The sequence below is a fragment of the Branchiostoma lanceolatum genome, chromosome 7 (genome assembly GCF_035083965.1).
Source record: "Branchiostoma lanceolatum isolate klBraLanc5 chromosome 7, klBraLanc5.hap2, whole genome shotgun sequence".
NCBI lineage: Eukaryota > Metazoa > Chordata > Leptocardii > Amphioxiformes > Branchiostomatidae > Branchiostoma > Branchiostoma lanceolatum.
Genome location: NC_089728.1, coordinates 11,790,611 through 11,815,594, shown reverse-complemented (window position 1 = coordinate 11,815,594; position 24,984 = coordinate 11,790,611). Strand labels below are relative to the sequence as shown.

Sequence of the window (24,984 nt, the reverse complement as noted above, 5' to 3'; positions counted from 1 at the left end):
AATCATCTATATTCTATAAGAAAGTATTTTGAATGTTTGTATAGAGATCTTTTTGTAACATTTAGGAAAGTGAAATAACGGGAAAGTAATTGACATGGATGGAACGGTCCGACTGGTTACGTCATTCCGAGAATTCAGCTGATCTTCAGTCATCAAAACAAACTGGGAGCTGAGTCATAGGCGGAAATTTTTACTCATTTTCACCCGAAATTCGACACGAGGAGGACCGCTTCTGTAGAAAATGAAGTTTCTATACAAGGAGGAACACTCCTTGGGTAAGTTCACTAGGGATTTCGAGCGAAAATATGCCATAGTAGGTTAGAAGGTGCAGTCCAAAACTTGCTGGTGCAGCTGTTTTGTCAATTTTGGAGGTGTTTTCCGAAAGCAACACTAGTGTAGCTTCTGTTTTTCACATATGATGAAATAGCAGCGACGTTTGGTGCCACATTTTAGGAACACATTTGTTTGCAAGATCCTGATTGCAATCTATTTACTCCTCATGTGGGGTAAAACAAGCGACGTTATGAATTAATGTAATTGATGGATGGCAATAATTTATGAAGAAAGCATCAGTCAGTGACATCAAGGAGGTTAACCTCCTTGGTGACATCTTGGACTTTGTCCCACCCTTAGTAAGTGTACTACTGACATGAACAAGGCACTTGTTCCAGTTGCGATGTTGTTCGATACGTCTGTTTAGCATGTATCAAATATGATTTGCCTTTGTAATAAGAACCATTGCCATCTGTCAATCTCCACTAACATTACGCATAAAAGAGTGTTTTTTTCATCTATGAGAAAATATTGCATAAATGTACAAAAGCAAAGAGCACGATCTTAAGTTTTGTCACCATGAACGACATATGTCCTAGTGATATAGCTGAGGCCTTTGTCTATGTATTGTTGTTATTAGAATTTTACAACAATGTTATTTATTTGTGCATGAGCAGTATATGGCCAACATCTGGTCTTCATGCAACTATTAACTGCAATCATCAAAAGGCCTTGTGACACACTGTTCTATATGAAATACAAATATACTTAGTATGTATGTATTAAGCACTGTACAAATTGTAATGTATGTCAATCTATTTGTTTACAGAACATCGCCAAGCAGAGTCTGAAAAGATCAGAAGAAAATACCCTGACCGGATACCGGTAAGCTGTTTGTTTTTATCTTGTATTTTCACTCTTACCAGCCGTTAAATTAGACATGTTTTTCTTGGCCGGTGGATGTATTGGTAACTGACTTCAACAGCAATAGTAAACAATAGTAGATCTTTCTAGGCAAGTGACAGGAAAAGGAGGGTCAAAGTAGTTGGATACAATTCGAAATATGGCCTCTATTTTCCTTCATGTTGGCTAGCTTCCAACAGGTGTCCTTGTGTGTGCGTGTGTGCAGTGGTGTATGATTATAGATAATTGATTGTAAGTCCTCCAGGATAGATGCTTGACCTTTACCCCTCAGGGTGACATGTTGGAATACATCAGGGACAAGGTCGCTCATAAAGACAAGGGCTCTTAACATTTCATCGGAGGGTCATTTCTCCACTTGTTTACATCAAAGAAACTAAAGACAAACATTACAATTAGCTTCCTTCCTCAGCTGAAGCTGGTATCTAGGTACATGTATCAAGGTACATGTTATTTGTCTATGCCAATGATAGCAGCAGTATAAAGAGCCTGTGTTGGATCCAGCTAATGGAATTTCACGAGAGCAAGTCAACATGTATTACATGTACATGTACAAGTCGACTTTTCTCTCATCCACATGTCCCTGTTCCCTCGGTCTTACAGGTGGTAGTAGAGAAGGTGCCCAACTCTCAGATCCAAGACATTGATAAGAAGAAGTTCCTGGTCCCGACTGACATCACCGTGGCACAGTTCATGTGGATCATCCGCAAGCGCATCAAGCTGCCCTCGGAACGCGCCATCTTCTTGTTTGTGGGGAAAATCCTGCCGCAGTCAAGGTACACTGAAGTCCATTTTAATCTCTGTTTGTTCATAAGTATTGGATCAAATTACGTCTGGAGCTTTTTATTGTTAATAAGACTTTGCTACTCACATTGTCTAACCATATGATTTTCTATCTCATTCTACTTTCAGTGCCAATATGGGTCAAATCTACAATGAACACAAAGATGAGGATGGATTCCTCTACATCGCGTACAGTGGTGAAAACACCTTTGGATTCTGAATAACAGGACCAGCGGCAAGTGTTGATGGACATGCGTATGCCTCCAAACAAACTCATGATGTGCGATCAGGATGGATTGTTGTACAAAGTTCCAGATGTATTACAGAGATACGTCATAAATCAAGACACTTACAAGATGTTTTGAGTTTTTAATCTGTCCAGTCTGCATGTTCACTGGCTGACGTTTGTGATTTCTACCCAGTGGAACATGTTTGATGCTCTATGGTGATTTAAATCTAATTATGGAGTTGGAATATGTCCAAAGTAAAACCTACTGTTAGAGAGATACAGCTGTGTGGACAGGTTGTCAACCTCTTAGTGAAGGTTTCTTAGAAATGTGAGAAACGATTTTATGAATTTGTTAATCCTCCCTGTTTTTACCCCCCTTTGCCTTGATTTTCTTCAAAGTTGTATTGTTTTATCTTTATCTCCACTTTTATTTGTAGAAGTAGGTAAAAAAGGTAAAGAAAAACAAATGACATATGAAATGGTCCAGATCTCTTATTGTTGTCCTCTCTACCTCTCTGAAGCACTCAACTTCTGGAGTAAAAGGAAAAACCACTGCTACGTTCATGATAACAAAATCTTTTTTTGGACCCGTAACTTTTCTGCACAATGGAGTGCAGATATTATACTAAGTAGATGAGTTTTAGATATTTTGATGCCTCTTATAGCATGGTCTTAAAGTATAGGAACCTCTATAGTATGTGAATACATCAGTACCATAGCAGAAGTCTCTGTCACCATATATATATCTGTATTTTCCCAGAGTTTATTGTCTTCTACAACATGTCTTGATATGTGCCCTGCCTATACAATATCATGCCCTAGGGTTGTACATTTTAAGTGCCAGAAGTTTCTGCTTTGCCAAAGTAGTTCAGAACTAGCTTGATTTAAAAAAATAACTTTTTAAGCATTGTATTAAAGAATGCATGCCTGCAGGTGGGAATGTTTGTGTGGAAGTGAATGCATTATGATTAAGTCCTGTATTCTACTAGCTTAATACCTAAGTGGTGTATGTTCTTGTTCAAATTGTTTCAAAGATTTATATGCAGACTTGATTGAGCTGGCTTTTACCTGATATCTATGTCAATAAGCTAATAACCAGTTTGGTTGATAATGATGCTTTATTATGATTTATACTAGTGATGCTATATATTGCTGATATTAATGATATAACTGCAATGTTGCTTTTGCAAGAAACAGAATTATGTTAACATAAGGAATGAGACTCCTTGCACTGATTTGCCAAAAAAAAGCTTAACATTATCTATGTGTACTTTTGGTACATTCTTATTCCTGTTTTCAATGCATGAATCTGTCAATGTAAATCCAGTAACACATGATCATTCTCCTACCATCCCAAGGGTGGACTTATTCTCCATTTGGATACAAAAACATGTATGAAGAAAACAGATTATACAGTTATGCAATGATATTTTTGGTCATTACAGGTACATGTATGTACAAGATTCAAGCAGTTGTACCAAATACTCAAGCTTCTTGAATGATCTTATCTATCCAATCACAATTGTTGCGGAGAGATGTTGCTCTCATCATGCCAGTTTTACTGACATAATTTTATAATCCTTGTAGACCTTTGTGTTCTGTCTTCCAAGTTGTTTATAGTGGAAGAAATAAAGCATTCCCCACTAGATACTTGAACATGCATCTGCTTGTGAAGATTTGTGTACTGTGTTTTTATCCATGGGTTATCACCTGAAGTCTGAATATTTGTCAGGAGACACAATCCAGGTGTTAAAAACTTCTAAGAAGCAAGTCCTTGCTCTGTGATGATCTACTGCAGCTGCCTTGTAGTCTCTATAGGTGGACAGCTGTTCAGATCTAAATAAGGAAGGCAGGGTACTGGTTAATGGTATAACCAACATTGTACATCTGAGTAATACACAACATATAGAAAACTATGCTGAAAGATACATTGTACAAAATGTATTGTTCTTTCAACGTCCACTGCTGTTGAAATGGTAATCCACTTCAACATACCTCAATGGGTATGAACAAAAGTGGGACTGTGTACAATGAAAAGAGGAACTAACCTAAGGGCTGGTGGCTTCCATTGTTTGGCATTGTCAGTCAAGCATTGTTCTTGCCCACCTGTTACGTTATCTCCTTGGATACTATATAGTAAGTTACGTTTGTGAAGGTTACCATTGGAAAATGGGCAAGAAAACATTGCACAGCTGTGCTTTTCTTTGGTATGCTTTTCACAAATTCACACAGGTTACAATCTGGTAAAACTTATAAGGATGTAGCATTTATGTGACTACATAAAGGAATACTGACGTTCAACTCAACAGGAAATTTTGGAAGGTTGAACAAATAGAAGGTCCAAAAGCAGGGTGCTTACACAACCTCACAATCATACTAGATGCCATAAAATGACATTATGTGTACTCATAATAGTTACCTTAATGTTGCAGGTCTGCTGTCTACTGGCAGACTGATGAGAAGTTCCTTAAAGGTCTCAAATAGCTCCTTTCTGCAGGTAAAGACCCTTGGAAAGAGAAACAACAGCAGCTGAATGATAGCAGTTCCATTGTAATGTAGATTTAATGTGTTTTTTTAGTTGTTACATGAAGAAATACAAAGAAGTAATGATAAGGTGTCCACGATTCTAGGTACATTTTATCAATAATGGATTATAATGCCACATCATAAGCCATCTACTGTAACTTTGAGAGATTGAAGAGATTGCGTACATATGTGAAGTTTGTAGATCTATGTCTACCTTGCCTGTGGACTGCCCATTGTCTTTTTGGTGGCTCCTTGTCTGTAGCCGTTCACACTGACATCAGTGCACCTCCCTGGGAAGGCTGCCCACATGATGGCTGTAGAATTTATGGAATGAAGCTCAGCTCTGCAGTTACTTTTCCAACTAAAGATGTACTTTGTTGCAAATCATACTGCAAGAATGGTGGAGGTTTCATTGAAATCTCTTAGCTTATCATCCATTAGAAAAAATTGCTAGTGTAACGGGAAAAGGGGGAGGAGTGTGTCTCGAGCGTTGTTCCATGTAACGAGTAAAGTCGTTATATCGAACAGGACCGGCCGTTCGAACATAGAACGGCCGATCCCGTTCTACCATTTGAATAAAACAGTTGTTTGAGAGGCTTCAACACATGCAGTCGTGTCTGTACTAGTGTCCATACTTCTTGACCTCTCATACTAGTACATAATATCACACCTGCAGGAGCTGGCATGACCTTGTCAAGTGTGGAACTCTGTTGTAACACTGCTTCTCTGTGGTGACAGAACTGTAGACATGACTGCACACATCTGGGCAGGTGTAGTTTATAGGCAGGTGGCAGGCCCTGGATACTAGCACACCTGTGCACTACTCCTCTGTACATAGCATATGAACTGTAAGGACATCTGTGGACAATAAAAGAGTGATCATATATGAGACAATGACATGATCATGAAAACAACTGGACACCAACTGGTCAAGTCTACATATCCTCTGATAATTATTGTGGGAGTAACTATCAGAGAAAAGCTTAAGCAGGATGGCAACCTATGAATCTCCGGTGGAGTGTTAACCCTAGACTTTTAGACATGTCACCCAGAATTATGGACTCAAGGCCATATATATATATATACACCCAAAAGTTCTAGTTGTAAAAAAACATGACTGAAAGTCAAAGAAAAGCAAAATGGGGAAGTTTACTTTAAGGGCATAGATTCTCACCTCCCTACAACAATAGTAGATAAATACACGGGTTCTGCGATGAAGTGGCTCAGCAGTGCTCCCTGACAGCCCAGAACATTCCATCTGGCCAACTTGTCACTACAGGATAGAGACAGGGTCCGTTCTCCCCTGCCTGGCTTTGTCCTGAGCACTCCCACCTGATGATAGTCCAGTCCAACTTGCAGGGGGTCCTGTAAACCCCCTGGTACACACTTTGCACCTGTTCTATGAATGTCTGGCTCAGAAGTTTTCTTTGCCTTTTCACATGCCATTAATGCATCTCCTTCTGTTTTGTTTTCATCACTCTCAGCATTCTTTATTCCTTCATCCAACTTTTTGTCATGACTGTCATTTGTGCTGCCAACCTTCTCTCCCTGCCAATTGGTATCATGAGACATCTTTTGGCACTCAGATTCCTCACAACCCGGGTATTCCTTGTCAGTCATTGGCTTTTTTGAAGCCTTTTGCTGCTCTTTATCACAGATGTTCTCTGCTTTTCTCTTCTGTGTTCTCAGCTGCGATGAGATCCCTGAAGTCTGTGGAACTGTGTCAGGCCGTATCACAAAGCCATGGTCAATTGTTTCTTCAGACTTTCCACCTTTGGGAAAAATAGAGGCATCCCCACCTGCAATGTAACATAAGTACATTGAAACTTTATTGTTGTTTGAGAACATGAGAAGAAACCATGCCTTTGTATTTTTGTCAATCTTTTAAGGTGCACACATTGCATTCAATAAACATGACAGTATTTTGTTCTAGCAGTAGATATAGTTCTAATCTCTTTAAAGAGAGCAAGACAAAACTGTATTCTCTACTAGCATTTATACCAATACAATTATCATGTGACCAAAACTAAGATCAAGTTCTGAAACTCACAAGGTGTGTGGCTGGTGAACAGGTGAAAGCTGACACCTGGTTTCAGACCACACCTACAGTCCACACCTGGAGCTGTGAACACAGCGCTGTCCTGTCCATGGTATGCCACCTGGAGCTGGTGATACAGGTACCTAATAATGTCGGGAGAAAAAAGTGCTTTGTATGTTAATGTTATCAGACAAGTAAGTAACGGTAGAAATCCTGCACAGCATTTAATGATATATATCTATTGTACTGGTGAAGATGATCAAAGTCGTCGACTGATCGTGTACCTGAGAAGCGCTCTTCTGGCAATGACTTCTGCATGACTGTCATGGAGGACATCTCCTGGACAGAAGTAGAACAGTAGTAACAAGTTGAGAATATGCTGATACAAATGTTGTACACAAAATGAGAAATAGTAGATTGTGAGTCATGTCAAACAGTAATGAAGTCATTACCGTGTAGAATCACTCTATAGAAGGCTATCGGTTCATTTCTTTTAAAAATTACAGTTAATAGAGCATATACATACATAAGACTTACAATACAGCCACCCTATTATCAGGACACTAGAGATATAATTTTTATTGAATGATTGCAGCTGTGATTTAGAAGATTCAAAGCTGTCAATAACAAAGCAGTAAAAAGATATAGATGCTAGAACTGATACCAACCAACCTTCAAGTCTCATTTTGCTCTGCCCAATACACTTGGATCCTGTTCCCATGGCAACCACATCCAGACCCCCATCCTCATCTACATGACAACAACTGATGGTTATTGGTGAGTTACACAAAAAAAAACTAAGGACATAACAACAACTACAAAGGACAAGCTGATAGGCAACCGCGGCATTATAGGTATCAAGTCTTCCATGGATCCAAAGATATAGATCTCCCAGAAGCATCAGTAGTCAAAATTCTCTACTGCTACTATACTATTTTGTCAAACTGTGTAATAGATTATCTATTAGGTGTTAATCACTATATGTAAATCAAGAAAATAGGTAAAAATGACGTTAAAGATTACATCTGGATGATGGGAAAATCATATATTTCTAGATTAAACCCTTTATAATTGCTAAATACCGCGCTCTAACAAAATACCAACCTTGTTTCAGTATAGTCGCCATGAGCGTCCACTCTCTGCCCTCCACAGGCTTTCCTTTCTTTGGCAACCTTTTCACATAGTGTTCAATCGACAGGGAAGCTATTCTGTCCCCAAAATCGTCAGGTAGTTGGTCCATCACGGGAGAGGTGGCAAAATATTTCACATCAACAAGGAAAATAATTTCACGTGGTAGCCGCCATCTTGGGTCAGCGCCGGGAGGTTAACGACCTTAGGAACGTTGACCCCTGCGAAATGCACCTGTTGCACCTTCTAACATCTTTCGCATTTACAGAAATTTAACTTTGGGATTCGTTGCTTTGTCAGTGTTAGTTGATATAATCAGTGCTACAACATGAATGTTACCACGGACATTATGTAGTGTCGAACCCTATATAATACCTTGATGTTACATATCCTAAACCAATGTATAACTTTACTATATATATAACCGTTATAACGTGTCACTTATTAAACACCGGGGCAGTGGTAACGGGCGCGTGACTTTTGGCTGATGTTGACCAGAATCGGCCTTAAGTAAACGCCACGTACCTTACATTCAACCCACAATACCTCTGGCTGAGATCAAGTCACTGTTACGTGCGTGAAGTCCTGTCAGTTCTTCAACGTTATTCCATACGAGGTTCGTGATGAGCCAAAGCAGCGGTTCAAGTCGCGGACACGCGGAGATAACAGTGTCGGACCTGTACGGCCCCTGGTGCCCGACATGCTGTGTACAGTGCGCCGAAAGGGGGCAAGTTTTACCTTGGAAAACCAAATATGTCATAGCCTCTATCGTCGTGGCGTTTAATGTGCTGCTTGTGGCGTTACTGTTCCGTTATGTGGGGTACGCAGACACACAGGTGGTCATGTCTCCCGGTAAGTAGAACATGACGATGTATTTTATCTGCTGTGTTAGTTTTCGTGAACGAGAATTACGATTGTCACGCGTTTGATATAGTTGTATTTTCGCGAACGAAACTGTTACGATTGTCACGTTTGCTATATTTGTTCACACAAAATCATTATATAGGAAGGTGGAGTTAACATTATCTTCTATTTCTAAAAGGTTAAAGGCTTAAAGTAAAAGCTTCAGTAGGTTGTGAAAAAAATTAATAGCTATAGTTTTGCCTTACGTGACAGGTGACATGCGGTTGATGACCGACAATGTTGACACATCGTTCTGCGCCGCCCAGACTTTGACTTCGGCTTCGGGGAACACTTTTCAAGCCTTCGTCTTTCCTGACAGCCCGCCATTAAACACCCAACCCCTCAACTTCTCACTCCAGTACACACTCGAGATTCCTCCAAGAGACTACGTGTACTGGTCTTATCATCTAGTACCAGGTTCAAACCAGCCGAATGCCACTTTGCACACCTGTGTGACTGCATTGGAAGCAGACCTTTACATTATAGACGGTATAGACGCTTTTGATCATTGGAAGTCAGATGTCAACTGCGACTGGTGCACAGTGGAACACAGACGTTATAGTTCCTGTGATCCGTCGACTCCGTATGAAACATGGCCGTCCTTAGCGAGCAGTGGTGTCTCCGGAGATATATATATCGCATACTATAACCCCCAGCTGCCCCCTCTGTATGTGTCGTTGAGCACTAGGCTTGATATTGAAACGCAGAGTTACGACATCAGTGGTGTACTGAAAGAGAGCTGCTCAGAAAGTACTTGCTCTCTTGATCTGTCCTATGAGAGCAAGGATGTCGTTCTTGTGGCTGTCCCGTCACACGGGACTTACAATAATGTCATTTCCGAAACGATCATCTCTAGATGTGTCCCAAGAATAAGTAGGTACATTGTATTATTCATGTGTGTTCCCATGGCGATCTGGGTGATGCTCACCGCCTTGGGACTTTGTCTGAAGAAGATTAATGATAACATCGTGCGTACCACGGAAAATGCTGATAACGCCAGGGTATTCAGCAGGATAGCTAACGAAGATACTTCCGAACGAGCTAGACTAGTCGGGGAGAGAGACTTGAGTCTTCCCCCAAGGGTTGTTCTTGCACTGGAGCGTCTCCAGAGGTCCAATGGCCGGTCTTCTTCCTCTCATGTCACACCCCCTCCCAGCTACCAAGACGTTGTAGGACAACCAATACCAGAAATGGGGAGGGGGGAGAGCACCGACCCCCCTAGCTATGAAGAATTTATGTCCAACTAGCAAAACATTTAGATATGAAACAAACAAACAAACAAACAAACAAACAAACAAACAACCATTTGTTTGTTTGTTTGTTTTCTTGAATACGATCCCGGATGTTGGGACCCATCTTATTATCTGGCAGTGACTATGACGATCTTTGCACATGTAACATGCTAACAAGGTTATTACATAAGATGCTAGTCTCACGCTGAATCCCAATGAAAAACCTAGTAAAGATGATGCAAGTTTTCAATAAACATTGCTTGTTGTGATGTGTGAATGGTAGGCAGAGATGATTTCTACACATTCTAGTCAGTCTAGTAAAAGAGTGCTGTATACATTACATTACATAGCTATACTAATCTCCAAGTATATACAGGCAGCTATGAACTCAGGTAAAACGATATCGCCATGCTGCAGGACGGGGATCTAGTAAATAAGAGAGAAGCACACGAGCGCACACACACACGCACATAAACACACACACACACACGCACACACCGCCTGAGGAAGACAGGTCACGTGATAACGATTTTATTTTTAACACACCCAAACAGTTGCGCTATCAGCCTGTCACCTTGTTCCCATTACCATGACACGTTATACATCAATACTGTTAATATATACTGTTAAAGTATCAAATCGAAAACAACAACTCAAATTCTGTAACTGTGCTTTACACGTGTACGTCAAATGACGTATAACTCGAATCCGACTGAATTTTTGAACGCCGAAAAGAATGTGTTATTGCCAGGATGCACAGGTAAATATGTAAAGATAAGTCATTATACCAATTTATGATGAAATGCTGTAATTGCTCACTTGGTAGCGTGCACGCCGGGCATCGAGAAGACCTCGCCAAATAATTCTTTAGAAATAATTCTAACATCCATTTCATAGTTAATTAGCTTTTCAATAGTTAATTAGCCTTACTCAGTATTGTCATTTTTAAAATTTTTTTTTAAGATTGAAGCAAACGATTACTATCATTGATCCCCCATCAACCTGCGGAGAACGTTGACCGAACATTCTATTTCTTTCCCTTCCCCTTGCCCTTCCACTTCCCCTTAGTCTTAGCCTTTGTCTTATCCTTGGGCTTTTCCTCCTCCTCCAGGTACTCGTCCAAGTAGAGGAACTCCTTTTCTGGTGATGGTTTGTTCCAGTCTGCCGGCCAAACATCCTGAACGGTTGGCCGGTCCCGGACCTGTGGAAAATGAAATGAAGAAATGAATATACAGCTTAATTATAAAATCTGGAAAGTGCAATGACAGTTCAAACCGGCTACAAAGAAATCAGAAAGTCATGATTTATACATCGTAGATGTATTAATGTTGCTTCAGCTAAACTTAAAAACATACCATGCACAAAAGCTATGTTTTCTGAACAAACTTGGTGTCATATCTGTCATATGTCAGTTATTATCCCATCAGAACATGAAGGAACAGGTGACAAGCTCAGTAAGTGTAAGAGGACCTTACCGCCAAGTAGTAGTCGTTCAGGTTGGGATAGGCTTTCTTGGGCTGGAACCCCATCCACACAACGTAGGCCAGCACGGGGAAGAAAGAAACATCTGCCATGGTGAACTCTTTCCCAGCGATGAATGGACCCCCTTCCTGTTGGAAATATAGATACATTTGTAAGACAAGTTGTGATGTTTCGAACACATTCGCAGAGGAATCTGTTCTACAATAAAACATTTGTATCGTCTAATGGTATCAGTCCTGCCTTGGCTTCAACTTGTATAATATCACATAATTTCTGGAATGTCCACAAATTAGTTGCATAGCCATAGGTAGAGCAATTATTGTACAGACTGATTCTAAATGAGAGAGACATCCGTTTAAACAGAGTTTCCTTGTTCTTCCGCAACAAGCTAATGATAAGAGTGGCCTGTCTTTCACCACGGATGATTAGGTGACCACGAGGAATCTCGATTTGTAATTCATACTGCGGAACAACTCACCTCTTTCAGATATTCCTCCCAAATCATGAGTTCTTCCGCCAGATCCACCTTGTCCTCTTCCTCTTCTGGATCCTCGCCCCCATCTTCATCCTGACAAACAACAAGAAACAAGAGTTCTGACATCTCATACCTTCATGAAATATTTAGAGCTTTAGTAAATTATTTTGTTTTATTTCGTTTCATTGATTATGCAAAAACCTACCTGTGCAATGAATTAACAGTGTGAACAATGATTGAAAAATGTTACAGTTTTGTAGATGCTGCTAGGTGATAAATGTATCCTTTTAGTAGTAAATAGCATAGTGTACTGGCATTCTGTTGCTGTAGATCTACAATGTTGGAGAGAGACTATAACAGTGTACTTCTTTGACTGGTATAAAGTTTACAGCGTAGGAGGTAGTGTTCAGTTCTTTCATTGTTTAGTTGATTAATTAATCGCGCTTTTATGTAGGATAATCAATACACTGGTGCTGAAATAGTTGTGTAAATACGATGTTTTATGGGAACACTTAATGGAGTACAATGCAGGCAAACTCTTCGTTTCTACCAAGACAGCACCTCAATCACTGACAGCCCCGGGGCTTGTATGCTAACTAGTTGACAGTAGATACAGTATAAAGAAACATGATTTACGTAGCTCAGTCCGCCACCCTCCTCTTCGTCATCGTCCGCCCAGTAGCTGCAGATGGTCGTATCGCCCACCCCGATGTTCTGCGCACTGAACATGCGCTGTAGCACCAGAGCCTCGCTCGTGATGTCATCAGGAATCAGTTTAGTCCCTCCGAAGGTTTCCTGGCAAAAGACGGAATATGATATAAACTACGTGTACGGATAGTTCCGTGATATATTTATCAATCATTTTCTATTGATAGGCATATCTATCAACGACACCACTTGCATTTCTTCAGCCATGATATTTTGGTGAATATCATCCCATCTAAAAAGACCTGACTTCAGTAGAATGATAGGTGCTATGGTATGGTTATGTTGATAGAGTACAAGCTAGATACAGATGTGAAGAATTAAGGAACTGATATGTTTCCAAAGACAACAAGAAAATAAAATTTCATGAAAATGCACAAAGCCAACAAAACTTGAGCGACACAAGTTACTAGTGGTGATGTGTGAATGGTAGGCAGAGATGATTTCTACACATTCTAGTCAGTTTAGTAAAAGAGTACTGTATACATTACTTAGCTATACTCACCTCCAAGTATATACAGGCAGCTAGGAACTCAGGTAAAACGATATCGCCATACTTCAGGACGGGGACCTGGAAAACAACAGAAAGCTAATAGTAGTGTACATCTCTACCAGGCTCCGCGAATGGCTGGAAAAGTAGAGAAATTGGCCAAATATAGTGCACAGCTGTAGAATATCGGATGGGTATAACATATATAAAACACAATACGGTGTATCCCGTACAGAATTACCCGCGGGTCAGATGTTACAGTGTTGTATTCTATATATCATATTATCATACATCACTTGATTTAACAGTTGGACGGATCGATATGGACACAAACTGTGAGTGATGGGACTAGGTGCGATCTGGATGAATTATGTCCTGAAAAACGTTCATGTACAGCATACGATTTCCCATGAGTTACACAACTGAAAGTCTATGCAACATTCTCTAAGCGACAGCTCAAAGCGATTATACATAGTATATCTTGTAGCAATGAAAAATTTATTTGATTTAATTCTCATAAACAAGCGACCCATGCTTGTGTTTTGTCAGTTGTACCTTTTCATATGTTATCAATAAAATTACAATCCGAACTTCATCAGCCCGATAGAAGTTTAACCGGATGATGACAGCTGACCTATATCAAGGTACAGTTAGACAAGCAGGTTAACCCTGGTCTCAACAACCAATCAGGAAAAATGCTTGATGAGGGCGAGTGGTTGATTCAGGCAAATCGGTCGGTTGCACGCCCCCCCCCCCCAAGAAAACGGCAGTTTGCAGGCTAAAACGTCGCAATAACTTCGTCGGGTTGCAAAGTCGACGTTTAGGCCGCAAACTACACTTAAGATTTTTAAAAAACATTTGCACAATTTACACGTTAGTTCCCTGGAAAAATGTCTACAAGAGATCTCTGTGCTCTCCGCCCACAGTTTATCAACTCCAGATTGTTATGTAGCTAAACTTCAACAGACTCTTTTTAACCATGAAAGTGATTGTCTATCATTCAAATGTGCTCTTTGGGTGGGCTATCCGTTCCTAAAACTGCCCCAAAATGTGCTTGTTTCGTTGTTAAGATTCCCACTGATTCAATTTGTACTGTATACAACATTGAATGCGATTCACTGATTTCAAATTCACATCGTATATGGAAAAAAACATCATCAATCTTGGCTGTTGATAGGGGTATATGAATGTCCCTTGCATCAGGGGCATTTATTTGCATTAGTCATTACTTAAGTACATCTTGACACTGTGAAACCACTATTGACTTTGAGATCTCTTCATAACGACAACGAGCAGATTTTACCTCCTCCCTGTGGCTGAGCTTCTTGAATTCCTTGCTGGGTTTGTCCAGGTCCACTTCTTTGGTGGTGTATTCGATCCCTTTTTCCTCCAGGAGGATCATAAGTGACAGAGAGGGCACGCTGCCCGACGCGTAGTACAGGGTAACTTCGGCTGTCTCAGACATGATTTTTCTGCGGTGTTCTAGTCAAATCGTGCCTTGTCAACAGGACATCACTTAATGGTAGTTTGTTCTATAGCTAGTTGTGACATATATTTAGGGACCAGGTTCCAGGTCATGGCACACACAACCAGAAAAGTAGAAGGACGGGTAACGTTGCGTTGGCAACCCTAACCGCGTTTGGCTGGTTGCAAGGTGGCTCCTGTCACATCTAGTTGATACAACGAGTAATGTACATGTGAATCATTTTTGGGTGCGAGATTAAGTCTGTAGTAATAAGTTATAAAGGACCATCCGTAGTCTACAGATATGTTCTAATTCTCGGGAACTCCTCACGACCTGAGGCAACCTGCAGACAAACGGACGGACGAGCCTAACTCACTGGACTGATCACACATTCCGAAGTGAACATTAACCAGAAAGAACATAGAACCACACAATAATAATATTGAACTCATGGATTTTCGCTCGTTTTTATTCAACACAAACCACGTATCTGTGAACATCAACTCAAGCTGCATGGTAAGTAACATTCCCAACGAGGCAAATGGTTGAGCAAATCTTAACACTGTTTTCTTCCTCGCTGTTGTGATTGTGCTTAATGACGATGATGAAATTCATCTGTACACCGCTTTGTACATAATAAATTTAGTTGCTATCTCTACTACGAGCGTCGTGGAACGATTCAGTTTGAAAAGAAATTCAACAAAACAGCCACATTTTGGATATATTTAGCATAGTATAGTAGGCTTTTCAATTTTTTTGTTCTGCTCCCATTCATCTTATTGTGTCGTACGTGGAGCATTAGATGTTATCAGTAAAAACACCCAAGTTATGATACCATGCATATTCAATATCCTAGCAGATACTTGGAGGGGAGACTGCTATGTTCACTTCTGCCTCCCCAGTTTATGACCGGATTATCGTACCGTCAAAAAAAAAGAAAACACATTACAATTTCCCCACCCGATATAAGCAAGAAGGTAGACTTTATCCACTAGATCCCCTGAAGATGTCTATCACATCAGAAATCATCTAAGTAAATTCAAGCCTATATGAGTCTTGTTGAGATAGTCACGTTGAATAATGTATCGTTAACCGCTACTTATTAACTAGTTTCCCGAAAAATCCCTTGACTTTGTCACCCACTGCGCCCAAGACGCCCGTCGGCATGTCCTTGAAGATGTCTTTTGCATCTATCTGGTGATGTTTTCTGACCTCCACGACACTGGGCCGCTCCATGACCTATTTGTAAAAAGAATGACAATGGTAATGAATAGACAAAATAATAATCAGAAGTATTTATCTAAAAGAACATGATATTTGTGTTGATAGAAAAGGTTTACTGGCAAAAATGACGCCGGAACAGTGCATACTAGCTGACCATGCTAGAAGCGACAGGGATAATCCATGAACAAGTGTGGGAATGAAGATTAGAAATAGCTAAAAAGGAAACGTAGCTCACCGTAGTGTAGTACTTGTGCAACAGTGGGTACTTCTTGGTCAGGTCGAGTCCATTTGTCACGAGGTAGATCAGCACTGGGATGAACACACAATCTGCCATGGTGAACTCTGACCCTGCGATGAAAGAACCCTATAAACAAACAAGTTCAAGACCATGTTAGAAGTGATATCTAGAAGCTCTCAATTTCGGGTATGTCAAATGAAGGTTTTGATGATGGAGATCTATTGATTTAATGCACGTCATCGAGGTGCTCTATATTGTGGCAGAAGTAGACCCACCAGGACTCGTCATAAGGAATCCAGATACCGTACTTTCGAGGAGGATAACTCGAGAAGGGGTTGGTGGATTCTTATTGTTTTTGACAGAATGAAATGCATTTTATGCAAATCAGGGCGCAATCGACAGGATTAATGATATAAAGTGATTTCGACCTATATACCCCACCAGGGCTGGACCTATATACGAGGACACCACCAGAGCTGGAATTTCTGGGTCAGCCGTGGGTCACAGCCGCTCATGACAGCGCTGTCAACCAATATGATATGTCAATAATGCACATGTGGACATAGATTGCATGATTAATGAGAAAATACTATAATTCCATGGAGACATAACTGTAATATGACACCTGTGGCAATTGGAAGCTAGATTTAAAGGCGAACATACAGCATCACATAAAAACTATGCAAATCATGGCCTCATTTGCATAACTGACAATAGAATACTAGAATAGCCTTTTTTGCTAAGACAGGATTTCTATATTTTCACCAACATGTGTTATTTGGGTAGTCAAAATTGTCAACTGATAGGATATATGTCAACGAGGAGCCTGTATGATACATCATTCGCAAAGGTTAACATCATTTGCAAATGTTTGGGCTCGTGGAACTTTATTTAATATGCGACTTTTTTTACTCAAGCTTCAATGTTTTGTGGTGATCAGGATCGATTTCTTCTTACCTTTTTCAAATGGAACTCCCACTCTGCGAGCTCTTCGGCCAGGTCTTGTTTATCTTCTTTTTCTTCAAGTGCTTCAGCCTTCTCCTCATCCTGGTGAATAAAGAGTTCAGTTTAGCTGTATATATAAACATTGGCGTGTAAAGGAGCAATCAAACCCATAGTTACAATTGTCTTGTACGACAACTAGTATTCGTGCATTCGGTGAGACAAACATGTACTGTATGAACATGTACATATAATGTAAGTCGCTAATTAAGTCTCGTAGTCTCAAATATTGCAAAAACAAGTATCTTGAACATGAACATGAACATGCCTCCTTCGTTCAAGGCTTGCACAATCCTAGTTGAACGATATTGTCTTTGACAGACACACAAAGGGAGACTAATCAACCTTAATGTTTACTTAACACTATATTTCTTTTATTTTCACTGATGTTGGGTATTCACGCAGTAGAGAATACGTTTCATCCTATGGTTTAAGGGTGCTGTTACCATGTTATCATCCTCATAATCTTCCTCGTCGTCCTCCCAGTAAGCGTCGATACTGGTGTCTCCCACTCCGATCTTCTGTGCCTGGATCATGCACTTCATGACGTGGGCTCGCTGCACGGCGCCTTCAGGAATCATGCGGTTGTTGTCAAAGATTTTCTGTAGAAAAGACGTCACATTTATTCATTGGATTGTGGATCACATTTGTCTAAAACATTTACCATTGCGGAGGCAGCCAAGAGCCTCTGTCTTCAGAAATTTATATGAGCGTGAAGGAGCATAATATACGGAAACATTACGAAGTGGATAAGAAATGTTTACCACGACCCCAAATTATTTCCTTTAACAAAGGATTCCAGTAAATTAACGGTACGATTCCAGTAATTGTACGTACCTCCAAGTACAGACAGGCGGGTACGACCTCGTCGAACAGCACCTGATCCCCGTGCAGGAGCGCCGGAGGCTGCAAAGTATGGAAAAGGCACGGTTGATAAGGAGAAAGGATTGACCTGTGTTATAAGATTCATGGACCGAAAAAATGCACCGAAAGACGTAATACAGAAATGATTCAGTCTGAGAGACAAGCGTACTAATTGAATGTTGATATGTGTGCATTTCTCGATGTGTATGGATCATATGTATGGACGACAACCTACCTCATCTCTGTCGGCCACTTCCTCAAGCATCGCAATGTCTTCGTCTTTTTCTGTGTCCACCTCTTTCTTGGTGTAGCTGGCTCCCTTTTCTTCCAGGGCTAGCATTATTGCCATACAGGGCGTGCTGCCTGACTCATAGTACAGAATGATTTCTTCCGAAGACGCCATGGTGAGTTCCTGTAGCTGTTGACTGTGGCGAGGAGAGCTGCAGACTAGTCTGAGAAACAGGCTAGTTGTTATGTATCTGGAGCAGCTTCTTCAGACAACATGGTCATGTGACTGGTAGAGCAAGTCATTAACTGCAATAGACAACTCATCTAAACCCTGTATGTTAATTTCTACACGCGTCTAGAGATGTTCAGTTTTATCAAACAGAAAGCTTGCCCGTGTCCGTCTTAAGTTCCTCACTTCCTACACTCGGACTTACAAGAGTTATGACATTTCAAAGCATGAATTGAATGATATATATCCAGCCTTACACGACATTAACAATAACATTCGATAACTAGAGTTCCACGACCTCATACCTTCGCCAAATGATTTTAACCTTTATGACTGACGTATCAGGAGTGATTGTCATCAATTATAAATCATACCAGTTGATCTTCTTCACCCCCAAAAAAAGTATGAGCTTAACAAAGAAGGTTATGCTAACAAAGTAACATTTATCTTGAATTATGCAAATGGGGTCCTTATTAGCATAATTTGATTCAACGATGTTCACATTCACATAACTTCCAAATGACACAAATATGAAATTGCCATCATTTACCTGTATGGAAGTATAGTAGTTTCTCATTAATTATGCAAATTAGGCCTACATTTGCATATTTTTATGCATCAAATTCTTCAGTAACAAATGTCACATATGTCAATAGTCATATCATGGAACACAGTGGGTTTTTAAAATTGTCTCATTAATTATGCAAATTAGAATCTGATTTGCATAATTATCGTCCAATCATACAAAGCATCACGTAAGCTATCTACATACCAAAAATCATTACCATCCATCAAGCCCATCTTGAGTTATAGTGTTTTCTCATTAATCATGCAAATGAGGTCTTCATTTGCATAGTTGATATCTATCAATATTTCTCTATTCTTCAGTTACATATGTCACATGTTTGAGAGTCCTATCGTGGAATTTGACAGATGTATAAACTTTCCTCATTAATTATACAAATTGCATACTGATTTGCATAATAAGTATCTAATCATGTACATCATCACTCAAGCTATCTACTTACCAAAAACCATCCATCGAGCCCTTCTTGAGTTATTCCCTTTCAAAGTCTAAACCAAAACCTGATCCTGCAGTTCCAAAAAAGCCGCTAGGGGGCCAAAACCTATACCACTTACTCTATGTCCAAAGAGCTATCTACCACTCAAAAATCAGTTCCATAGCTTGTCCAGAACACGAGATATCGAAACAGGAAGTTCCGCTGCAGTACCGTAACAAGCCGCTAGGGGGCTCAAAATCTAATCATTTCCTAGTCTCATCAAGACCTACCCACCTACCAAATATCAAGACAATCCATCCAAGCCTTCTCGAGTTATGCTGTACGTTACAAACAAACACACACACAAACGCTACCCTCTGCATAACCTTCTCAGCGAAGGTAATCATATTTTCCCTCTATAACAAGTTACCTTGATCTTTGCTTCAATGTTCATCTTTGTTGGTACAGTTTACCACGAAGACGGATTTTTACTGTATTCTCCGATACAAATTCAAAGGAATTTGACTTACCCAAATGTACACCGCCAGTCTTTGTCACTGAATTACTTCGTATTGTAGGCGCACTGTTTGAATAAGATTTTGATGTTGTCTGAGAATATCTATTGTGAATTTTCTGAATGAAGTGAGATTGTTGTATATTGTCTGACAAACCCTCACCGCCCCATCTTTGGTGGTGTATTCGATCCCTTTTTCCTCCAGGACGATCATAAGTGACAGAGAGGGCACGCTGCCCGACGCGTAGTACAAGATAACTTCGGCAGTCACCGACATAATTTTGCTGCGGTGTTCAAGTCAGACTGTGCCTTGTCAACAGGACATCACTTAATGGTAGTTTGTGCTAGCTAGAAATGTATTTAGGGACCAGGTTCCAGGTCATGGCACACACAACCAGAAAAAAAATGGAAGGACGGGTAACGTTGGGTTGGCAACCCTAACCGCGTTTGGCTGGTTGCAAGGTGGCTCCTGTCACATCTAGTTGATACAACGAGTAATGTACTTGTGAATCATTTTTTGGTTCGAGATTAAGTCTGTAGTAATAACTTATGAAGGAGTTTGATACAAATCATCACACGTAGTCTACAGATCTAAATCTCGGGAACTCCACCCGACCTGAGGCAACCTGCGGACCGTGAAACGGACGGACGAGCCAAACTCATTGGACTGATCACACATTCCGAAGCGCACATTAACCAGACAGGACATAGGACCACACAATAACAATATTGAACTCATGGATTTTCGCTCGTCTTTATTTCACACAGACCACGTATCTTTGAACATCAACTCAAGCTGCATGGTAACATTCCCAACGAGGCAAATGTTTCTTCTTCGCTGTTGTGATTGTCCGTAATGACGATGATGAAATTTATCTGTACACCGCTTTGTACATAATACTTGCTTTCTGCAAATTACAAATTAAACCCTAGCAAGAAGGTAGACACTTGCTTTTTATCCACCAGATCCCCCGAAGATTTCTATTACATGAGCAATCTTCTAAGAACATTTGAGCCCATTTAAAGAATGCCATGGTCATGTTGAATACTGTATAGTTAATAGTTACTTATTAACTAGTTTCCCGAAAAAGCCCTTGACTATGTCGCCCACTGCGGCCAAGACGCCCGTCGGCATGTCCTTAAAGATGTCTTCTGCATCTATCTGGTGATGTTTTCCGACCTCCACGACACTGGGCCGCTCCATGACCTATTGGTGAAAAGAATGACAATGGTAATGAATAGACAAAACAATAATCAGAAGTATTTATCTAAAAGAACATGATATTTGTGTTGATAGAAAAGGTTTACTGGCAAAAATGACGCCGGAACAGTGCATACTAGCTGACCATGCTAGAAGCGACAGGGATAATCCATGAACAAGTGTGGGAATGAAGATTAGAAATAGCTAAAAAGGAAACGTAGCTCACCGTAGTGTAGTACTTGTGCAACAGTGGGTACTTCTTGGTCAGGTCGAGTCCATTTGTCACGAGGTAGATCAGCACTGGGATGAACACACAATCTGCCATGGTGAACTCTGACCCTGCGATGAAAGAACCCTATAAACAAACAAGTTCAAGACCATGTTAGAAGTGATATCTAGAAGCTCTCAATTTCGGGTATGTCAAATGAAGGTTTTGATGATGGAGATCTATTGATTTAATGCACGTCATCGAGGTGCCCTATATTGTGGCAGAAATAGACCCACCAGAACTCGTCATAAGGAATCAAGATACCGTACTTTTGAGGAGGATAACTCGAGAAGGGGTTTGCATAACTGACAATAAAATACTAGAACAGCCTTCTTTGCTAAGACAGGACTTCGAATCCATACTTTGACCAACTTGTGTTATTTGGTACACAAAATTATCAACTGATGTGGTATATGTCAACGAGGAGCCTGCATGATACATCATTCGCAAAGGTTAACATCATTTTGCAAATGTATGGGCTCGTGGAACTTTATTTGATATGCGACTTTCTTTACTCTAGCTTTACTCATGTTTTGCGGTGATCGGGATCGATTTCTTCCTACCTTTGTCAAATAGAACTCCCACTCTTCGAGCTCTTCGGCCAGGTCTTGTTTATCTTCTTTTTCTTCAAGTGCTTCAGCCTTCTCCTCATCCTGGTGAATAAAGAGTTCAGTTTAGCTGTATATATAAACATTGGCGTGTAAAAATAAACAGGCAAAGGAGCAATCAATCTCCTAGTTACAATTGTCTTGTACGACAACTAGTATTCATGCATTCGGTGAGACAAACATGTACTATATAAACATGTATATATAATGTAAGTTGCGAATAAAGTCTCATAGTCTCAATGTATGTTGCAAAAACAAGGGTCTTTTTGAGAATTAAAACGTCAATTATCCTACAAATCAGAACGAACATGAACATGCCTCCTTCGTTCGAGGCTTGCACAATCCTAGTTGAACGATATTGTCTTTGACAGACACACAAAGGGAGACTAATCAACCTTAATGTTTACTTAATACTAAATATATTTTACATTCACTGATTTAGGTATTCACGCAGTAAAGAATACGTTTCATCCTATGGTTTAAAGGTGCTGTTACCATGTTATCATCCTCCTCCTCATCTTCCTCGTCGTCCTCCCAGTAAGCGTCGATACTGGTGTCTCCCACTCCGATCTTCTGTGCCTGGATCATGCGCTTTATGACGTGGGCTCGCTGCACGGCGCCTTCAGGAATCATGCGGTTGTTGTCAAAGATTTTCTGTAGAAAAGACGTCACATTTATTCATCGGATTGTGGATCACATTTGTCTAAAACATTGACCTTTGCGGAGGCAGCCAAGAGCCTCTGTCTTCAGAAATTTATGTGAGCGTGAATTCTTTTAATCCAGCAGCATAATATACGGAAACATTGCGAAATGGATAAGAAATGTTTACCTCAACCCGAAATATCGAACTATTTCATATAACAAAGGATTCCAGTAAATTAACGGTACGATTCCAGTAATTGTACGTACCTCCAAGTACAGACAGGCGGGTACGACCTCGTCGAACAGCACCTGATCCCCGTGCAGGAGCGCCGGGGGCTGCAAAGTATGGAAAAGGCACGGTTAATAAGTAGAAAGGATTGACCTGTGTTATAAGATTCATGGACCGAAAAAATGCACCGAAAGACGTAATACAGAAATGATTCAGTCTGAGAGACAAGCGTACTAATTAAATGTTGATATGTGTGCATTTCTCGATGTGTATGGATCATATGTATGGACGACAACCTACCTCATCTCTGTCGGCCACTTCCTCAAGCATCGCAATGTCTTCGTCTTTTTCTGTGTCCACCTCTTTCTTGGTGTAGCTGGCTCCCTTTTCTTCCAGGGCTAGCATTATTGCCATACAGGGCGTGCTGCCTGACTCATAGTACAGAATGATTTCTTCCGAAGATGCCATGGTGAGTTCCTGTAGCTGTTGACTGTGGCGAGGAGAGCTGCAGAGTAGTCTGAGAAACAGGCTAGTTGTTATGTATCTGGAGTAGCTTCTTTAGACAACATGGTCATGTGACTGGTAGAGCAAGTCATTAACTGCAATAGACAACTCATCCAAACCCTGTATGTTAGTTTCTACACGCGTTACAGTAAATTAAGATGTTCAGTTTTATCAAACAGAAAGCTTGCCCGCGTCCGTCTTAAGTTCCTCACTTCCTGCACTCGGACTTACAAGAGTTATGATATTTCAAAACATGAATTGAATGATATATATATAGTTCAAATTTCGAAAATTCTTACTTTCATGATAAAAAGATCATTTCCGCACTACCAGTTCATATTAGATGTCTCAAAATACGCCCAAATATTTTAAACGACATTAACAATAACATTCGATAATCATATTTCCCTCTATAACAAGTTACTTTGATCTTTGCTTCAATGTTCATCTTTGTTGGTACAGTTTACCATGAAGACGGATTTTTACTGTATTTTCCGATACAAATTCAAAGGAATTGGACTTACCCAAATGTACACCGCCAGTCTTTGTCACTGAATTACTTCGTATTGTAGGCGCACTGTTTGAATAAGATTTTGATGTTGTCTGAGAATATCTATTGTGAATTTTCTGAATGAAGTGAGATTCTTGTAGTGTCTGACAAACGTTTGGTGTAAGATAATAGTTACATATATTACCATATGAACAGATTCTAAATGCCCTGGCTTGTGTCTGGTCATAAAATGTTCACGTTGTCTGTAAAATGTAAATTGATGATGTAAACTTGTCACTGGTTTATGTTGTCTTGGAAAAATAAGTTGCAAAATGTCAGGAACAGCACTGACCATTTAGTCTATTTCATTCAACTCTGGTGAAATCACGACATGCTTAGCAAACAGCTGCACAAAAAAGAGCACATTATGTCATACATATACATATACACAGACAAACAAACACAGAAACATGCACAGAAACACGTACAAAATATTGTTTAAAGGCTTAATTCAACTCTAGGCTTTATTGAAAGATGAGTAGGGTATCATGCTTCCAGTCAATGTAAAAAGAACCCCCGTCAGATTGAATACTGTTCAATGGTTTGGTCATCCCACAACCTTTACCTGATCTCTATGCTTGAGAACTTAAGTTCAGAGACGTTTACGAAGTATATACAGTACATGACGTTATATTCTGAATGATTACACAATTGATTACAGAGAGAGACTGATGGCGTGTTAGATTTTACCACTCATATACCACAGCGAGTCACTAGATTGATCATATTTCTTTTCAAATGCTTCTAACGTTTATACGACATTGACATCGACCATTTCATCAAGTACCCTCATGCATCTTTGAGCTCAAATTCACAGGTCAAATTTGGAAAATTCTTACTTTCATGATAAAAAAAAAATCATTTGCATATGGATAGCACTACCAGTTCATCGATTAGATGTCTCAAAATACGCCCAAATATTCTAAACGACACCTTAAAAACTATCAAAACTCACCATTACATCCTCATCTCTACCAGATTCGACTCTCAAGATATACGTTCATGGTGTACCTGTTCTTGACCCCAGTCGTA

At 40.1% G+C, this 24,984-nt stretch overlaps 7 protein-coding genes across 7 annotated transcripts; 2 read left to right on the top strand and 5 right to left on the bottom strand.

Moving 5' to 3' along the window:
* Positions 1-118: 118 nt before the first annotated feature.
* LOC136439321 (gamma-aminobutyric acid receptor-associated protein-like 2) lies at positions 119-3,862 on the top strand. The gene is made up of 4 exons (XM_066434685.1): positions 119-275; positions 1,103-1,158; positions 1,798-1,970; positions 2,107-3,862. The coding sequence occupies exons 1-4, from the start codon at positions 242-244 to the stop codon at positions 2,195-2,197; spliced, it is 354 nt and encodes a 117-aa protein (XP_066290782.1). The 5' UTR covers positions 119-241; the 3' UTR covers positions 2,198-3,862.
* LOC136439309 (tRNA-specific adenosine deaminase 1-like) lies at positions 3,306-8,288 on the bottom strand. Its single transcript, XM_066434673.1, has 9 exons — positions 7,875-8,288; positions 7,443-7,520; positions 7,055-7,109; positions 6,783-6,913; positions 5,907-6,531; positions 5,403-5,590; positions 4,947-5,046; positions 4,626-4,712; positions 3,306-4,042 (listed from the first exon to the last, which is right to left on the bottom strand). The coding sequence occupies exons 1-9, from the start codon at positions 8,008-8,010 to the stop codon at positions 3,913-3,915; spliced, it is 1,530 nt and encodes a 509-aa protein (XP_066290770.1). The 5' UTR covers positions 8,011-8,288; the 3' UTR covers positions 3,306-3,912.
* A 42-nt stretch (positions 8,289-8,330) lies between these two features.
* On the top strand, positions 8,331-10,310 carry LOC136439310 (uncharacterized). The gene is made up of 2 exons (XM_066434674.1): positions 8,331-8,750; positions 9,015-10,310. Exons 1-2 carry the CDS (start codon positions 8,522-8,524, stop codon positions 10,046-10,048), a joined length of 1,263 nt encoding a protein of 420 aa, XP_066290771.1. The 5' UTR covers positions 8,331-8,521; the 3' UTR covers positions 10,049-10,310.
* On the bottom strand, positions 10,277-12,131 carry LOC136439320 (glutathione S-transferase A-like). The gene is made up of 3 exons (XM_066434684.1): positions 11,994-12,131; positions 11,509-11,643; positions 10,277-11,234 (listed from the first exon to the last, which is right to left on the bottom strand). The coding sequence occupies exons 1-3, from the start codon at positions 12,114-12,116 to the stop codon at positions 11,061-11,063; spliced, it is 432 nt and encodes a 143-aa protein (XP_066290781.1). The 5' UTR covers positions 12,117-12,131; the 3' UTR covers positions 10,277-11,060.
* Positions 12,132-12,536: 405 nt separating this feature from the next.
* LOC136438366 (glutathione S-transferase A-like) lies at positions 12,537-14,650 on the bottom strand. Its single transcript, XM_066433133.1, has 3 exons — positions 14,489-14,650; positions 13,201-13,266; positions 12,537-12,785 (listed from the first exon to the last, which is right to left on the bottom strand). Exons 1-3 carry the CDS (start codon positions 14,648-14,650, stop codon positions 12,537-12,539), a joined length of 477 nt encoding a protein of 158 aa, XP_066289230.1.
* Positions 14,651-15,103: 453 nt separating this feature from the next.
* On the bottom strand, positions 15,104-20,062 carry LOC136439317 (glutathione S-transferase A-like). Its single transcript, XM_066434682.1, has 7 exons — positions 19,967-20,062; positions 18,214-18,430; positions 17,952-18,020; positions 17,561-17,716; positions 17,070-17,159; positions 16,110-16,238; positions 15,104-15,889 (listed from the first exon to the last, which is right to left on the bottom strand). Exons 2-7 carry the CDS (start codon positions 18,379-18,381, stop codon positions 15,746-15,748), a joined length of 756 nt encoding a protein of 251 aa, XP_066290779.1. The 5' UTR covers positions 18,382-18,430; positions 19,967-20,062; the 3' UTR covers positions 15,104-15,745.
* Positions 20,063-20,688: 626 nt separating this feature from the next.
* On the bottom strand, positions 20,689-23,420 carry LOC136439316 (glutathione S-transferase A-like). The gene is made up of 6 exons (XM_066434681.1): positions 23,199-23,420; positions 22,937-23,005; positions 22,523-22,681; positions 21,983-22,072; positions 21,378-21,506; positions 20,689-21,157 (listed from the first exon to the last, which is right to left on the bottom strand). Exons 1-6 carry the CDS (start codon positions 23,364-23,366, stop codon positions 21,014-21,016), a joined length of 759 nt encoding a protein of 252 aa, XP_066290778.1. The 5' UTR covers positions 23,367-23,420; the 3' UTR covers positions 20,689-21,013.
* Positions 23,421-24,984: the final 1,564 nt, after the last annotated feature.

Bases quoted from the DNA above. Each gene is read 5' to 3' on its own strand.
- LOC136439321 (XM_066434685.1), top strand. From the start codon at position 242: ATGAAGTTTCTATACAAGGAGGAACACTCCTTGG. The intron at 1,159-1,797 runs GTAAGCTGTTTG...TCGGTCTTACAG, and splicing joins AATACCCTGACCGGATACCG to GTGGTAGTAGAGAAGGTGCC. The intron at 1,971-2,106 runs GTACACTGAAGT...TTCTACTTTCAG, and splicing joins AAAATCCTGCCGCAGTCAAG to TGCCAATATGGGTCAAATCT.
- LOC136439309 (XM_066434673.1), bottom strand. From the start codon at position 8,010: ATGGACCAACTACCTGACGATTTTGGGGACAGAATAGCTTCCCTGTCG. The intron at 7,110-7,442 runs GTTGGTTGGTAT...ACTTCTGTCCAG, and splicing joins GAGCAAAATGAGACTTGAAG to GAGATGTCCTCCATGACAGT. The intron at 6,914-7,054 runs GTACACGATCAG...CGACATTATTAG, and splicing joins GCCAGAAGAGCGCTTCTCAG to GTACCTGTATCACCAGCTCC.
- LOC136439310 (XM_066434674.1), top strand. From the start codon at position 8,522: ATGAGCCAAAGCAGCGGTTCAAGTCGCGGACACGCGGAGATAACAGTG. The intron at 8,751-9,014 runs GTAAGTAGAACA...CTTACGTGACAG, and splicing joins ACAGGTGGTCATGTCTCCCG to GTGACATGCGGTTGATGACC.
- LOC136439320 (XM_066434684.1), bottom strand. From the start codon at position 12,116: ATGTCAGAACTCTTGTTTCTTGTTGTTTGTCAGGATGAAGATGGGGGC. The intron at 11,644-11,993 runs GTGAGTTGTTCC...TATTTCCAACAG, and splicing joins GGGAGGAATATCTGAAAGAG to GAAGGGGGTCCATTCATCGC. The intron at 11,235-11,508 runs GTAAGGTCCTCT...CATTTTCCACAG, and splicing joins TGAACGACTACTACTTGGCG to GTCCGGGACCGGCCAACCGT.
- LOC136438366 (XM_066433133.1), bottom strand. From the start codon at position 14,650: ATGTCTGAGACAGCCGAAGTTACCCTGTACTACGCGTCGGGCAGCGTG. The intron at 13,267-14,488 runs GTAAAATCTGCT...GTTGTTTTCCAG, and splicing joins AGCTCAGCCACAGGGAGGAG to GTCCCCGTCCTGAAGTATGG. The intron at 12,786-13,200 runs GTGAGTATAGCT...GTCTTTTGCCAG, and splicing joins CTGCCTGTATATACTTGGAG to GAAACCTTCGGAGGGACTAA.
- LOC136439317 (XM_066434682.1), bottom strand. From the start codon at position 18,381: ATGGCGTCTTCGGAAGAAATCATTCTGTACTATGAGTCAGGCAGCACG. The intron at 17,717-17,951 runs GTACGTACAATT...TCTTTTCTACAG, and splicing joins CCGCCTGTCTGTACTTGGAG to AAAATCTTTGACAACAACCG. The intron at 17,160-17,560 runs GTAACAGCACCC...TTTATTCACCAG, and splicing joins ATTATGAGGATGATAACATG to GATGAGGAGAAGGCTGAAGC.
- LOC136439316 (XM_066434681.1), bottom strand. From the start codon at position 23,366: ATGGCATCTTCGGAAGAAATCATTCTGTACTATGAGTCAGGCAGCACG. The intron at 21,507-21,982 runs GTAGGAAGAAAT...GTTTGTTTATAG, and splicing joins GGGAGTTCTATTTGACAAAG to GGTTCTTTCATCGCAGGGTC. The intron at 21,158-21,377 runs GTGAGCTACGTT...TTTCACCAATAG, and splicing joins TGCACAAGTACTACACTACG to GTCATGGAGCGGCCCAGTGT.